Below are 17,882 nucleotides of genomic sequence, written 5' to 3' on the forward strand. Positions count from 1 at the left end.
CAATTGTAGTCGAGCATTCTGACGTGCCACCATCTTTATTTCTGTCGGCTGCGCCCCACACTATTTCCTGTTTAACCGTGGATGTACATCAAAGGACAACAACTAACTTCCTATTATTTTTAGAACACCAGCATTCACTTTTCCTTTACACCTCACACAGTATCTGTGGCCTATGCATTACCACTGCTTTATTACTGCACCATGCTAAAACCACAGATGAACGATTAGTCCACAATGATGCAAAGTGTCGAATAAAGGTTTTGACAGTCGACTACTGGACTATTTTGTAAAACCCTTAGCAGCCACTGCAAAACTCGTCAGTGTCAACATTTTCCCCAATAAGTTGGTAAAAGGATAATCTTGGCAGCATTACTTTCTGTTTCTGATTAAACGTATTTGCTGTTGCAAAGTAGTATTTTGCAAATATAATTTTGACGTTTATGTTATCTCAATTTACAGATCCATACAGACTCTGACGAAGGAGAGGGGAACATCATGTACACTATCTCTGGAGAAGGGGCGGGCACTATCTTCATCATCGATGAGCAAACGGGAGACATCCATGCCACAGAGAGGCTGGACCGAGAAAAGAAGGCTTTTTACACACTTAGGGCCCGGGCCCGGGACCGGCATTCCGATGACCCTCTGGAATCAGAGTCTGAGTTTGTCATCAAGGTCCAGGACATCAACGACAGTGAGCCCAAGTTCTCGGAGGGTCCCTACATCGGCAGTGTGGCAGAGCTGTCCCCCATAGGTAAGGCAAGAAACATTGCAGCCAGACAGGGGCCATCTGGATAGCAGTTTCAAGCATTGAGCTCAGGATGGCCCAAAGGAGCACATACTGAATGAAATCACCAGTTGTACATGATGCATAAGTAGGACCTGTAACATAGTGCTTTGTCCATCTTGGCCCAGGGGAAGCTAGAAAATGCCAAGAAGAGCAATATGCTAAAATTCTCCCCCATTGTCGAGATTGGGGAAAAAAAAGCAGACAGGAGATGGTACTGTAGATGAAAATAAATTTGGAGTCAGTGAATCCATTGTGGATAAGAAAGAAGTAGAATGGTGTCAAGGACATTTAAGGAGGATCCCCACATGCGCTGTGTCAGAGCTATGCCCCGTAGGTAGGAATAATATGGAAAATGACGGAGACCGAACAGGCACATAGAGAGAGGAGAGGCGAATTGCACTACTCCCAGATGAGCTTTGTGGCTGTGTTCTCTGACACACTGTTATGAGGTAAATCATGACGGGGGGTAGGGGGATAAGGGGGAAATAGGAGGGGTGCTCCAGAAGATATAATAGTGAGGGTGCATCATATTTTCAAAGAGGCTTTTGACATTGAAACCACAATGCTTTCAATCTTGACAAACATGTTGTTATTGTGAGCAACAGCATTAGCGGCACACCACGGCTGCTTAAAGTTCTCAGCGAAATGAAAAAGACAGGTGAACGAGGGTGTCAGGGGCTTCATTAACATGGTATTAATGTCACAGGCCCCGCTGATGTTTAATAAACATAATTATGTTTAGCTGCCAAGCGATATCACAATACCATGTGTGCTCAGAATGTCGTGTGTGATACTGATTTTTGAATGTGTGTGTGTGTGTGTGTCTATGCTATCATGCATATGCAGTAGAGGTGTGGCTGCTTCTTGGGTGAGTGACTCCAGGAGTGGTGCAGAATGGAGTGGCTCTTCCCTGTTCAAGCCTGATTGGAAATAATTCCTGCTTCCTCAGCATGAACCAAACCATGGGCATTTCTGCCTACAGTGCTCTCTAAAACTGAATGGTGTGTGTGTGTGTATGTGTATGTGCATGTGGGTGTGTGGTTGTGTGTGGGAGGTAGCGGAAGAGGGAGAGAGTGAAAGACATAGAAACTGAAGGGTACCACAAAAGAGGAGAGATAAATAGAAATAACCCAGAGATTTAGAAAAAGATGCTAAAGCTTATAGGAAGCAAGAAAGCTATTATCTCCTCAAGAAGGTACATGGAGTCAAAGAGTTCACGCTCAGTTAATGTTAGTTAAAGTAATCTTAATGATCACGACCCTTCCACTTTGGCTGCTCCCCCTTGTTCGACCCTGTTGCACCTCAGTCAAATTACGTGAGTAAGTGAGTGTGCAGTTCATGTTTTAAACATCGTTGTGGAGCGCTGGCACTAATGAGGTAACGGCTACTGCTTAGTCAAGCATTCTTCTGCCCTGTCCCTGTTTCTTTTTGTCGTGCTGTTCCACTGTCCAACATCAGCTAGGGTCAGCAGTATTTTTTTGTCATTTCAGTGATAAGGTCACAAGCACAATGACAATAAATGAAAGGATTAAAAAGAAAAGAAAATGAAGCCATCGGACAGACCACGTTGACCACCACATGTCACCGGCTCCTCGGCTTTTGCTCCTTCCGTGTTTGAAGTATAGCTCAAATAGCTGGAGGATATTATCACTTTAATGTTTTTCTTTTTGTCAAAAAATTGCAAACCAACAAGACCTACCTTACTAACAAGTATTGCCTTTGTAACCAAGGCCTGAGGTTAGCCTTAGGTAGATATATTCCTCTTTGTCGTAGACGTCTGTTGTTGTCCACAAACTAATACATCAGTGAGCCATGCCGTAACCCTGGGTGATTACCATGGGCATGGGCACTGCAGTTTATTTTAGGTCAATTCCACATACGCTGTCCGGCTGCTGAATAATCACCCTCAGCACCAAATGTGCATTAATCCACAGCTAAAAATAATCCCAAACAAATGTACTATTTCAAAAGTTGGAGTAAAAATTGCTAAAAACTGTCGTGTCCAGCTGTTTTTTTGGACATTACTTATAGCCTTCTCTGAAAATCTAACTATATTTGTGTAACCTGTTTTGAATTTACTTAATTACAAATGGATTTTGGGCTGAGTGCTGTATGCAGAAGGTTAATCAGAATTAATTGAGAGACGGACACATGCATTGCTGGTTTTAGTCTGAACACGAGGATAATTAAGAAAACCAAAGAAACACCAGCCACTTATTTGCGATATGCCCTTTGAGCGATCTCAACAACATCTACAATTGTTTTCATTTTTTTCCCAACTGTAGGCAGCTCTTCTATTTCTTTTTTGCATTGCCCGACAATACTGTCCGTTAACACCATGCAAGAATGCTGTCATCTTTAATGGTATATATAGACTTGATTTATTCACCTTTCCTGTGTGAATGTGCAATATACTCAAAACCTTGTAACAATCAGTTATTTTTATGTAATTTTGACACAGCTCCTGTGAATTGACACCGGGATGCTTTTTATGCCGTATTGGAAGCCGGTTGCAAGCGTCAGCCACACCAGTGATATGCTCACTGTGCTGTTTTAAGCCCAACCCTACAGAAAACTGCTTTGGAAAACGTGAGGCCACAATAGTAAGAAAGTAATCAGTAGTCTGCTGCCTGAGGCATATTCATTTTTAGTTATCACTCCTGTCATGTCCCCCAGTGCCGGTCTCTGTCATAGCTTTGCCGCCTCAAACACTCCCTCTTTATGCAGAGGCTTCCTGCCTGCCTGCCTGCCTGCCTGTCTGTCTGTCTGTCTGCATGCTTGCTCAGCATCTGCTCCAAAAAATATAATACTTTGTTTGTTTTCAAGGGTTGGTTAACTCTGAAAAAGGAGAAGAGAGGGCAAATAACACGCGAGCAGCAAAGATGATGATGATGAAATGTGAGGGCCTGAGCTCTGTGTTGTCCTTTGGAAAATTTGCTGCTAATGAAATTGCAGTCTTAAATCAAATTTGTAGTGCATGGGTAATTGAATGTTGCTTTGAGAACCTTGCATGTCGTTATGCTGGGAAAGAAGAGGGAACATGGATGGAGTCCCTGCAGAATGCTAGCTGTGTCCTCTGACTCATGATAAAGACTGTGACAAATTGATTTAATACAATGTATTGGTAGAGGACATCCTGGACTAAACACAACCAAACAGAAACTGACAAGAAAAAGAAGAAGAAAGAAGAAACCATTTTTATTGTCATATACATATACACGAAATTTGCCTTCTGCATTTGACCCATCCCTGTATATAGGGAGCAGTAGATGCTCCCTATGCTCCAGAAGAAGATGGGGCTTAGGGACTACCCATATTAATTACAGCCCTAATACATATATTTTCTATTTCTTTATTATACAAATTCAAAATATGCGATATGTAGTGTAGTTGGAGCAAGCTGAGACAACAGTGTGGCCCAGAGGTAAAGTGCTTCACTGACATTATGACAGTTTGCTGGCTCACTAATGACCACCAATTGCAGGGTGCATTTTTAAATAGTGTTGCTGAGAGAATTAAAACACATGAATTACATTGTACATAACAGTTCACCAAGATAGGTTCAATGTATTTATTCATTTCAGTACATTTGACTGACTTTTTGCTTTACCTTACTCCCTTTACACGGGCGTATGGGTTTGGTTTCTTCATTGGTGGGGACACATTATTTTCTGCATTCCAGTGAATTCTTCTGCATCAATTTATGGTGGAAATGTCTTTAATCAGGAAAGGTAAACACAGAATTCAGGTATGTTGAGGTGACATTCCAAAATATGACAATATCTATATTGCTTTCAAATATGTATTCTCCTGCAGATAATATTTTTCTCATCTCTGCTAAGTCAACACATATCTAGGCATGATTTCCTCTTCTCTCCTCTTTTGTGTGTGTAACACTTTAATTTATTTATAACTCCCTGGAATTAAGTAGCCCATATGTGTTTCAGCAATATTTCATGTGCAATACTCTCTGCACATTCAAAACATATCCCATATCAAACAAATATCATATTTGTGTTCTCTGAGATGTCGAGAAAAAAGTTGTAATATTAAGAGAATAAAGTGTCATAATTAAAAAACAATCTTAGCCTGCAAAACCAAAACTAACATAAATCTGATCAGGCATGAATCTCACCATGGTGTGGCTTATTGTTAACTTCACCCCCTCCGATAAAGTGCCGGCTAGATCCACTTGTAAATTTCAAACCAGCAGTGGTATTTGTACCTATGTAAACAATAGCCATTCCACGAGCAACCTTGATCTCAAATTCCTTAAAAAATAAATAAATCAACTCCGCTCAATTTTTCGTCAGCACTGCCGGACCATCACATTCTCCACCGTCGGAGTACAAAGGAGAAGGCCGGAGTGTATGCTACTGACACTCATGCCCTGTCCACACTACTCCGTTTCTCCTTGGATGCAGATTTGTCAAATAGAAACGATCTCCGTCCACACGGGAGTTTCAGCATCATTCTCGAGTTGATCTGCGTCCACACGGCAGCCGTCGAAGGCGGACAGCACGTGACCATTAACTACACTGGGCATGCGCGTGACGGTGTAAACAGGAAGTGAATTGCTTGCTTAGTTAAAAAAAATAAAAATACTCGCTCTGTCTCTCTCTCTCCAAATTTACTTTAACATCAACACTTACACATAAACGTTTACTAGATTATGGGTCCATCAATGTGGTCTCTCACTCGTTTCCTCCGTGTTGTTGATGTCTGTTCTCACTAGTAGCTCTGAACGTCATGTCCGCCTAGCTAGCTTCTAAGCTAATTTTAACATTACCGCCAATGGAGAAATGCTAACCGCGATTAGCATTACAGCGGTGCGGGTCTATCTCTCTCACATCAAATTTACTTTAAAATCAACACTTACACGTAAACGTTTACTAGAATATGGGTCCATACATGTGGTCAACACACGTCTCTCACTCTATTCTGCTCTTCCTTCGTGCAGGAAAGCTTAGCAGATCGCTAACAGTAGATCCGTGAAATAAAGACCATGGAATCCATAGAAGAGTTTCAAGACTTCAGTGTGAATCTTTATTTGTAAAACTGTGGAAGCACAATATGAAATATGGCTTTACGAACTGTCCCTATACACATTACACGAATACAAAACAACAATCCACGATATAGCCAGCATGTAACATGTCCGCCTAGCTAGCTTCTAAGCTAATTTTAACATTACCGCCAATGGAGAAATGCTAACCGCGATTAGCATTTAATACAACACAAATGTTATACTAAACACGCGAATAGAATATATCTACGTACATATTTTCATGCTCCATAAATACATACTTACAGACTAAGGTCTCTCAAGGCTACCAAACGGAAGAAGTAAAACGTTAGAGCAGCATGTCTTCTCATTAGAATCTAAAAACAACGAGCTGCTCCATAGGGCTGATGCCGGTCACGCCGCTCGCTAATCACTCCAATAACAGCTGCTTCCTCCACAGAAATGCAGACTTTTACTGCATAGCTGCTGCTAGCTGTTGTGCTAGCAGCAACGCTTGCAATTAGTTATCCATGTTGAAATGAATCGCTGGTAGCCCAGTTTGTTTTCTTCCGGGTACGGGTCATGTGATAGTGAGTGTGACGAATCAGGGACGGAGACGTCATGGTTGCCAAGAACCAATCCAGTAGCGAACACGGGTGTGGGCGTAATTTTTTCTAAGCACATCCGTATCCGACCGTCCACACGCAAACGCAACCCCGGAGTTCTCAAACACCTCCAACCTCGCCGGAGTTTTCAGATCCCTCCGTTTAGGGTGCTCCAAAACTCCGGCGTAGTGTGGCTGCTCAGTGTAAACGTAGCAAATACGGAGTAAAAACGGAGTAGTGTGGACAGGGCCTCAGCTGGTGGTCAAGCTGTGCAGCGAACCACTGCTGATGAAATTATTATTATCGGTTGTACAAATCCAATAGCATTAAACAATGGCACTACAGAGTGCCAATAATCTTTAGTAATTACGGTACTTCTAATATTGTGCTTAGCCTAAATGACCAAGTACGATTTTAGTTTTCATGTAGTTTTTGTGTGTAAAATCGCTGCAGTGAACACTCTGGCAGGTGGGGACACCGCAATTCTGCCTTCTCCAGTCACCTCACCTGAGCAGATAGCTACCCTGTTGATGGCTGTCAGTTTCAAGCAGTTTCACGTCATTTATATGCAGAGAGACAGTGGGCTTTTTAGGAAATAATTACCAAGGTCCTCATCGTTGGCTGAGGCAATGTTGTCCACACCAGAAGTACATTCCTCCGCGCCTCTCAACAAGTAATTTTGCTCCTCTGTGTGAATATGTGTGACTGTGCACTTTGTCCACTCCAAAGAAAATGAAAAAGAGTTTGTTTAATTGCCTTCTATCAGTTTTATTATTTTACATATTTCAGTGTTTTTCAGGTGCAAAACCTGAGATTGGGAGGTATTTCTATTGCCTCTAAACGGCTCTCAACATGGTGACGGTGCTATCAGCGCAAACTACAATGCAGCAAAAGTGCTGACAGAGCTAACAGTGTTTACCTGAGGGGGAAGCGGAGGGTGGGTGTCAGTCAGGACAGAATTGTCAGCAGCAGCCGTGAGCTAAGTGGGGCAAGCTCAAATGCACTGAAAGCTGATGCGGGCAGCCCCGCGATGTCAACAAAACAAGCAGAAGCTCCGATAACAATACACACAGAGGGAGAGCGACTTCATTCCCTGCTCAGGTAGACATTACTACACTATATATTTACATGAATATAGTTTGCTTCTATATTAATGGTCAGAATGTTAAATACAGCTCCTTTAAAGGAAATGAAGAAATGAATAATAGCATTATAGGTCTATTTGATTTATGGATGTTCACTTACAAACCAACAGGTCATCCTTCTCTTTATGGCTCACCATCCATGGTATATTTTATGAATAAAAATGGTCCTAGCATTATGTAAATCACCTACGATTTGAAAAGCTAATGATGCCTGATGTCCATTTGCGAGGTAATCTGAGATTTACAGGTCCATTCATTTAAAACACCCATCCTTCCATTATAAAAACATCAAATTCATATTTGGCAAAAATGGTAAATGGACATCATACAGCGCCTTTCGAGTCTTCTGAACACTCAAAACACTGTTTGTCAAAATTCACCCATTCCCACACACACACACATTCATATGCTGATGGCAGATGCTCCCGTGCAAGGTGTCACCTTCCCATCAGGATCTAATCTAAATGTTCATTCACATACACTCACACGCCAAGTACATGAGTAACCACAGCAACAGGGATGCATTCAAAGTCTCCGTTTACAATGTATTGCAACATGTTAACAAGCTCACATCTAATTACAACATTAGTTACGTTCTGTAACCCCAGAGTGTCGCTATTGGGTTCATCCCTGCACGCAATATTTTGTTATATTTAAAAATTGAAAGCGGCATTTTATCAGTTGGTTTAAGTGGAGCCAGAGGGGCCCACAGATTAGAGGGCTATCCCTTTACTCATAGTGCACCCCCGTCGTCAGGTCCGTCAGTCCTCAGAACAGGCCGCGAGGCAACAACTCGTGGGTGGCGGGGGTAGAGGCGAGGCAACGCAATCTGACTGAAAATGCCCCAGACTAGAGGTTTGAACGCGGGTGCCCGAAGACACTTGCGCGCCTCGGAGGGTTGGATCCCCACCTCAGCTATAGACAAGACTTTTTTACTAGTTTCTTCATAGAAAAAAAGGTACCATTAGAAAAGCTGGTGTCGGTGACAACAGACGGGGCTCCCGCCATGACGGGCCGGCATTCAGGCTTCAGGCTGCAAAGGTGACCCAGACTTCCCAACATTTCTACATTACCACTGCATCATTCAACAGCAGGCGTTATGTGCAAAAGTAACCGGCTTTGATCATGTGATGATACAAAAATATCAGAGATGTGATACCTCTGACTTTCAAATGTTGAAACAGATCAACAGAAATAAATGTTTAAATATATCTGTGTTTCCTACCATCATTGTTGTGGAAATCATTATTAATAATTATTGTGAGGAATAATTAACATTGACATGTGATCAGACAGTCTCTTCTATTATTATTAAGGTGATCTGTGCAACTTTGTTATTCAGGAAGTTTGTATCAAACAAGTAACCCTTTACTAGTCAGTACCCTTGAAGTAGCTCTCAGTTTCAAAAAGGTTGGTGACCCCTGCACTAAACGATGATGATCGAATTAGAGGCACACCATACGTGCGTAAAAGCGCAAGATCTGCAGCGCTCCAACAACCGTTAAACACATTTAACACAGAATGAGTCAGGGAGGATTCGGACACATCTCGATAGAAAGGGATGGAATAGCACGGAGAAGCCCAGGATGCCGCTGCGCAGATGTCTGAAAACGATCATTCTTCTGGGGAGAACCATGGATGACGATAAAGCACTTGTGGAGTTTGCAACGATGCCCTGCGGAGGCTCTACTCCCGCTGCACTGTATGCTTGTGTGATGGCGCCACACAGCCAGTGAGACAAATTATGTTTTGAAAGGCCACGCCTTGTGATTGCGCTCTGCAATGAACAAACAGTTGCTGCATCCTCTTCATGTTAAACATGCGTAAGGCGTACTGAGACAAAGCCTGCACTTATTGTCAGTGAGACATTTCTTCTGCCTCATTCCGATGAGCCGGAGGGAAAGATCCTTTCAGAGACATGCTTCTTGACGAAAAGGAGTTTTGCAAGGGATTTGCTCTTCCGTCCTCTCTAAAAGAAAGGCAGGACGGCGAGACTGACAGCGCACATAGGTCACCCACTCTCTTCCTGGCCAATGTCAGTGTTAGGAAGCGCGCTGTATTGAGAGAAGGTATCTTGAGAGAGATTTGCCCTATTGACTCAAAAGGGGGACCCCCTAAGTGCAAACAGCACCAGGTAAATCCTACTGTGGTGCTAGAGAGTGTGTGCAAGGTTTCCACCCCATCCAGAGAGGGACGCATCCCTCTCCCTACTGGGACCCTGAGTAGTATGCCAGGTCTCACTGCAGTGAGAGAGGAATGGTCACCGTTCACCTCTTGTTCTGCACTGGATCGAGGCTGAGGTGGCAGAACCACCTCTGGATTTTTCTCATATGGAGGAGTTCCAGGGGCGCACAATATACAAACTAAGATCATAAAAACCTGAATGACCCAGACAAGAATGACCTAAGAGGTTTCATGTTTGCCAGGCCCGGGGATCTGCTGTATCCAATTGCACATTTCAAAATATATATTCCCAAATGTCCATCAGATGTGAAATCTTTCTAGCTTCACCCAAAGTGCGCCGTGACCTCCAATGTGGGTTACAGTCATGATTTATCATTTGTTCGTGAAATTTTCTTAGATGGTAGTAACTATATTCACATTGTCAATGAATGAAGATAGAGTTCTCTTTTATTTTGAAAGTTGGTCCATTAAAAACCGGAATAGTCAAGAGATGTCTCTTACTCTAACGAATACAAAGAATGTTATCGTTTGATTAGATTTTCCATACATTTTTCAGATGTGTTAATGTTTGGAATTGAGTTCATAATAGCATTTAATTAAAGTGTATTTGTTTTTGTCTTATTTTCTCTGTTGCCGTCCTTCATCCGATGTTTTCTAATTATTTTTAAATGATATGTCTATTCCACATTAGCTTGCTGTTCCTTGTTTATCAAGTATGCGTTTTCTTTCCTCTTTGTACTTTTCCCCAAAGTGATGTTGAGTTTACAGATGCTTGAGAAGTGATTGGTGGAGTGAGATTTGTTTCAATATGTGCATTTAAGACAAACAAATAATAGCTGAAACTAACATGAGGTTTGTATCGTGTAATAATAATAATAATAATAATAGTAATAATATTTATTATGAGTATATTGTTGCCTTAGAAACAGACAGACACATTGTTTGTGGTTCAGTATGATTATTTAATTAAAGAAATGTGATGGACATCCCTATTTAGGGACCATGATAAATAATTGTGACTGTAGAATTAAACAGAAATGGGAAACTATTTCTTTCCTATTTTATGCTGTCCTGTACCACTGCCACTAACCTTTATGAAAAACAGCTTTTTCGTGGTTCTTATATGTTAATACCAGGTAGCTTACGTAGGATGACATTTTGGGCAAATATTTATGTTTTGGAAAGCATCATTAATATTTGAATTGGATGCATCTTTTTTCCCTTTGGTTATTCCCAGCCATGGAAAGTGTTTAAATATTAATGTAGCTTTGAGTTACGCCTCAAAAGTTTTTAAAACCCAGAGGCTGAAGTACTGTCGAACTAGTATAATGCCCAACAATACTACATAGGCATAGTTTGGCATATTGTAAGCATTGGATGGATTGCGTTTTTAGACACAATGTCTGGGACACATACTGCACAGACATTATTGGCAGTGACACAGTGGCACCCCAAGCTAATGCTTATGCTCCACACGCCCAGCTAATATTGAAGTAATAAAGACAGGCCTTTTCCAATTTTAAATCAGTATTACACCGTGTTACAACATGCATACTGAGACATCCGTCAGATTTTTTTTCAGTCCTTATGTGAGCTGACTGACAAAGCAGCGCAGTTTGTTGGGTTTGAAACCATTTAGTCACCGAGGCAGACATCCTTTCCTACCACTCAAAGGTCGGGTGACAGCAAGGGAGTCTGGTGGAAGTGTGGCTAGGAGGGGCAGCTCTTGATGGTGGAATCACGACAGGGTGAAACGTTTCCACGGAGCTAATCCTGTGATTGATGTGGTTCCATTAGAGAGGACCTGAGGACCTTTGAGTGGCAGAGATGTGGCACGACACGACATCTGTTCCGTAGCCTCTAACCTCAGGTAACGCTGACTGACAAGCCACCGTGTCCAAAAAACAACAGGCAGGCAAATAGCAGTCTGATAACAGACATTAAGCTGACCACTATTCTCAGCTATTATCTACTAATGATACAAGTTGATTTAGTGTAGAATTACCAAACACAAAGAACTAACAACGCATTATTAGCCTTGGACTGGCATTAATCTTATATATAATGGCAGGTAGGAGAAATTGACAAACTGCTAGGGCTATTTAACGCCAGGGATATGTTTTTAAGAAAATGTCCTGCATTTTTATCTAGTAAACAAATCTCAGTATCTGAGGCTTTCTTGCATTCCTCAATACCTCTAGACGTGTTATCTCTGTAAATGCCATAACACCCAGTGCATTTCATAGGATTATTTTAATGTAACTAAATTTTAGCAGTTTGTCTTTGCACCAAATGTTAATTTCAACTGAAACTATGAGGATTTCAAGAATCAAGCACATTTGTTTTGAGGATAACATGACTTAGCACACAGTTGCTAAATAAGTTAAACATAAGCAGTATCCGTATCGGATGATTTGCTCCTGGAGAAGATATCTACTAGTAAACTGGTGCTTCATTTTCAAAATATCTGAAATGAGTTATGGAGATAGACAAGACTGAAAGCCAACAGAGCGGCACAGGAGAAGCCTTGTGGAATGTATGATTCAAGTGTCTTTATGAAGATCAATGCCCCATCTATAATACACACAATAACAGGCATATTGTAGGATGGGTGTGGTGACTGACACAGAGAATAGCACTGGGCAGAATAAAGCTGGAAGAAAAGAAAGCTGCGTCAATAATGGTTTAACAATATGTACAGATATTTTAAACATTCTTTGTGACACCTGATAAAGAATACACATTTTGGGCGGTGCAGACTTACTAACCAATTGACACCTGGGTGCTACTTTAGGCCGCCTACTGTGTTGATCCCTTGACTTGATCAAATGCCAACTGTGTGTCCTTGCTGCAGGTTTGAATGCAAATGCCCCCTTCCTGCATTTTGCTACCACTTTGTAATTACATTATGTCTGATCATGGCCTTCTCTTACCTTTTGTTCTCTTTACACACAGTATAATCACTGCTTTTGCTTACTGTCTAAAATGCTTCCTTTTCATTTGCTCTGGGTCAACTCACCGGCTCAGATCTGCTCTGTGTCTGTAAGTTCACCAGTGTGCCGGCATGCTTCAATAAACTCACACCACCACAGCAATTTCTGAGCTGGACTTGAATGGTTCTCTTCAACACACCCAAAATTAATTTTTTTCAGTATTGTTTTGGCAAGTGACCTGTACACATGCAGCAAATTATAGCGTAAAACCAAAAACTAAGAGGCCCTTGTTGTAATTCAACAAAAAGCATAAAGCATTCAGTTAGGGACCGTACTTTTGTGGACAATTGTTCCAAAACAATGGCTTATTTCCTTATTTCCTCTCTCTCTCTCTCTCTCTCTCTCTCTCTCTCTCTCTCTCTCTCTCTCTCTCTCTCTCTAAAACCCTCAGCATAGTCAGCTTGAGAGATAAATCCCCCACTCCTTTTGTATGTAATGTGAGACCTCCACAAGTGGATTAAAGTAATAATCACCCTTCCTGTTGCTGTGGTCCAGAGAGGTTGCCCAGGAGGCTGCACATTACTGCAGTCACCATTAGGACAGCTGGGGCCTGTCATGCTAACAGAAGATGAGACATTTAGAGCAGCAGAATCACAGGAGAGAGCAATGCGACAAGGCAGGAGCAGCTTACAATCAATATTCTCTGCCAACCTCCTTTATGTATATGACCAGTAACATCCACCATTATGTGCCTAACCACAGTGCTTGACATAATTGTTTTGGGCTGATATGTGTGTGTGGCCATGTGTATGAATCAGTGTGTATGTGGCAGAGAGAGGGATGGAGAGAGAGAGAGAGAGTGATTCAGTGTGTGAGGAAGCATGACACGATTGATTCACAAAGTGAAATGAATTCGGACTTTTAATTGTTTCATTATTGTAGAGATATGATCAAGCAAAGCATCGACACAATCAAAAAAGTTTGATACCTGGCTTGCAGATCCGAGGGTGTCGAAAGTTGTCTGCACAGGAAAGGTTTTGTTCCTCAATGTTTACTCTTCTAGAATAGCAACTTCTGCCATTGTTTGTCTGGAGACAAATGCTTAAAAGTAATAAGATATTCAAATGTAAAGTTGACATGCCATGCTGGCCCACAATATTGTCTCCAAAGCAAATAATGATCGAATCTTGTAAAAGATAAATGTTCAAAGACTAACAAAGAATAGATTTACAATATATGTCAGAAAAAATGAAAAATATCCCCAAATTCTTGGAAGAGAATCAAGGTAAGCAGGCCATTGCCATTCATGACATGGCAGACTTTTCTCCCCTTTAGTCTTCATTCTCTCTCACCCTTATTCTCTCTCCCTCGTTCTCTCCCCGCCTTTCTCTCCTGGGGCATTTATGTGGACGAGAGAGGAATGAATCACAGTGGAAGTAGTGAAGAAATAACTTTTCATGTGAAAACACCTCAGTTTTTATGGCTTTACTAAATGATCCATAATGCGGGCGGGGAGCACTCAGTCCTGCAGATTAAGGCGGGTCGTAGCGGGAAAAGAGGCTCAGTGCCGCAGCCGTTAGACCCCTCCACTGAAGCTCGCACCAGTACCACACCAGCTGAGATAGGCACAAATCTCTTTTATGAGTCTGCCTCTTAAATAGCTGTCAGTCTAGTGTCTCACACGTGGCAAACTCCTCCAGCTCCCCTCACAGTAATTGAACCATCTCTCCCAGAGAGCTGAAATAGTGTGGGAAGCCATTCCGACAGCCTGTGTTGATACCATTAAACCAAACTTGTGCATAAATCTAACGATATAGCTATCTTCGCCCACCACGGAATCCTCCACGCCCAGAAAAACAACCCTACTTCTTACTCCATTTAACCAGAGATGGTCCCAGGGTTACTTTGCATCTGAGTGTTATTTACATAATCCTTCGAGAGAAACAGTTTGCTTCTTAAAGATCATTTGCAACACAGACTGTATGTTAATATGTTGTGATGACTGTTGCTTCAGTCATGTTCTTCCCACCATGTCAACGTTACAGCATTGTCAGAGGTATCATGTGTACCAGTAAGAAACAGACTCATAGAAAGGACTAATGTCTGAGCTGCAAATTCTAAGCATATTGTCTTTACTTCATTAGTTGCTAAACTCACATACCTGCTGGGACTTTTTAGTGCATTAAAGAGGTGTTATACTTTAACAATAGAATCATAGAAACATTAATAATATAATAGAAGTGGTAAGAATCGTGAAATAAACAGCTGGTATTCAACCCCAATTATGTCTGAAGCATTTTGCTCTGCTAGAGGGTTAAATGATTAGCCCAGCCCGGTACTCGTTAAAGTTGCACGGCAATGAGAAACCTTGCAAAACACTGTTCTCATGAATGCTTTGGTGAATGCTAGGGAAACATAACAAAAAAGGAATTTGCTGTCATATCATTTAATTATTATACTGAAAATCACTTTTGAAAGAATTAGCATATCAAAATTAGCACGTTGCTGACTTTTCTATGTTAATGTTGTTTTGATGGTGTAAATATTTGCAGGCTCTGAAGGCAAGTGAGGTGAATAAATATCCATTTGTTCAACAAGTGTCACAATTCTAAACGTGTTGTTCCCAGGCCCTCTGACTTCTGGTTGACAATTGCAACCAGAAGTCAAAGGGCAATTTTGACCTCACCAGGTCACCCAACAGTAATGCACTATAATAAACACACACACACACCTGGCTACACCATTTCAGTAAGAAGAGAATATCAACCATTGATTGATAACAAAAAGTTTGAAGTGATGTTTAAATATGCAATAACATCACTAACAGAAGGTATAATTGACTGGGTCATTCAATTTCATCATTGGTGTTATTGCATAGATATGTTGAGAAAAAATACAGTTTTGTTGTATAATGAAACCAAAAACTCATCCAAAACAAATGTGCCCATCAGGGGGAATAAAGAGAAACAAACCTGTATATTTTGGTAATTAAAATTATTATTGCTACGGTGCGTGCTGTCTCATCTGAGAGCAATTTGTGATTGAAGTTTTAGCTGGTGAGAGAAAAACAACTCTTGAGCTAATGAATATCTGGAGCTTCTCTCCATTAGACATACTTCTCCTATTCCAATATGCATTAAAATTCGAATCTGAGAAAGTCAATAATTTGTATTGAATTCCCACAACTCCATCAACAGTAGAATCTGCTTAAGTGAGATTCCAACCACGCCAACAGATACTGTAAGTAATGACTTCTCCCACTAAAAACACTGATGCAGGCCAGAGCTTTAATAAGAACCCAAGTGCCAAACTCCCTGGTTCACTTCTCTTTTTAATATAAACACAATAAAGAAGCATTTGCATTTATATAGTTCTTCCAAGCCATCTGACGTTGCTGCAAGCCTTTACCCAGAAACAGCTGAGCATCAAACTGATTGTTACCTGGGGAAAATTAAGATAAGGGAGTAATCCCATGGACGAAAATGACTTTGTTGGACCCACAGCGGTAAGGCCAACCATGTAGGCAGAATTAGCTCTCCCCTTCCTGCTGCCAGTAATGAAAATACCTATACAGCCTTGTGTTTTCAATATGATAAGGACGATATCTCACTCATTCGCCAACTGAGATGCAGCTTATCTTGATCTTCTAAGGATCAGGGTGGTGTGCACTGTGGTATGTTTGGATGGAGTAATGACTGTATTGTACAACTCAGAATATGAATTAAAAGCTCATTCCATCCTATTTAACATGCAGTGCGTTTGAATCCACTGGGAGCGGCAATATATCAGGATACAAGGCTGTTGACGGTGCCAGAATTCATGATTCTTTGGAATTGCACATGCTGGAGGAACGCTGATCCACCCATCCCTCCATCCATTTCTGTGTCCTCACTTATCCCATTTCACACCAATTGTTTCTCAGGATAATTTATCTTTGAGCTAATTTGTCACATTCCCATGTAGATCAGAATAGCTGCAAAACTGAACAACCCTCATTTATTTCACTCTTATCATCGACCAGGTAGAATACTGTGTCGTATGCTGTTCATATGCTGTTCGAATGCAAACGGGCCAGTTCCTATCGACATAAAGGGGCGAAGAAAAGAGTGCTATCGGCGACAGTAACAGGATAGTGATCTGAACTGTCTGATTTAATGGCCAGCTGACTTTAATGATAATCCACTGGCCTCTCCTTCCCTCTTTGCCCCTTAAGAGCTCCATTGGATGACAGGAAACAAACAGTGCTCTGACACTTCCCGCTAATTAGCATAATTAGCATATGGCCATTATGTGGCTGGACGGTAGCATGACAGGGCTCTGAGAAAGGCTTCAGCGGTGACCTTTGGTGGACAACACCAGCTGTCAGTAATTACCCGTAGCATTGGCCAGAAGCGTGGAGACAAAGACCGACTTCTTGTCCTTGAGGACCTATGGCGCCCAGTAACGTCTCCCTTTTTATTTTATTTTTCCTGAGAGTGAAATAATTTATAGAAAAGAAAAGAAAATGCTCATTTGCTGAAAGGCAAGTATACAGTTGTTTCCTAACCGCTAAAATGAAGTTTTAAAGGCTTTAGGCCGAGCTTTCACTAAAATGTGTGACTAAATGGAGAGATGTGCCAGTCTATTTGCTGCCATGGGCTTGTGTATGCATACTGTTGACAAATATACTACTCTGAAATAATTACTTTAACACCTGCTCCACAAATTCAAATTTTGAGGTTTCATGTGAAAATGATTCTATTCTCTGCCTAAGCGCGGTAATCACAAGTAATTGTTTGTTGTAGATTTCTTCAGCTTCTAACAGTCTTTGAAGATAAATGTTGACTTTATGCCTCCATGTTTCCTTTCATCTCTGAGTGCAACTTCCTTGCCGATGAGAGGCAAAGACAGCTCTGAGCATCGGTGTAGTGAAAAGGTAATTTCAACATAACAAAAAATTTGTTTAAAAAACGAGATAAAATAGCTACCTGGTGCAGGGCTATCTAAATGCATTAACCTGTCTCTCCCAAGTATAATCACAGAGTATGCAAGTACACACAAACAGGTCTCGGCACAAACTCATTCACATTCATTGCTGTTACTTTACTTGTGAGTCCCCCATATCAATGTGCTGCATTTCCTAGCTCACAACCCCGTAATCATCACATCTGCGTGCTTAACCACAACTTTTACCCGTCTCTCTTAACCTTGACCTAAACCAAAATCTTTGTTGAACCATAA

The 17,882-nt window shown here is 41.4% G+C and overlaps 1 protein-coding gene across 1 annotated transcript in view; it reads left to right on the forward strand.

Annotated features, from left to right (window-relative positions):
* The window catches only part of cdh22 (cadherin 22), a 78,380-nt gene that overhangs the window by 12,409 nt on the left and 48,089 nt on the right, over positions 1 to 17,882 (forward strand). The window contains exon 2 of the mRNA XM_076111011.1: positions 460 to 754. Within this exon, the coding sequence (XP_075967126.1) occupies positions 460 to 754 (295 nt within the window). The remainder of the gene's footprint in view (positions 1 to 459; positions 755 to 17,882) is intronic.

The sequence above is a fragment of the Anarhichas minor genome, unplaced genomic scaffold (assembly GCF_050575085.1).
Source record: "Anarhichas minor isolate MPS153535 unplaced genomic scaffold, ASM5057508v1 ptg000043l, whole genome shotgun sequence".
In the NCBI taxonomy this organism is placed as follows: domain Eukaryota; kingdom Metazoa; phylum Chordata; class Actinopteri; order Perciformes; family Anarhichadidae; genus Anarhichas; species Anarhichas minor.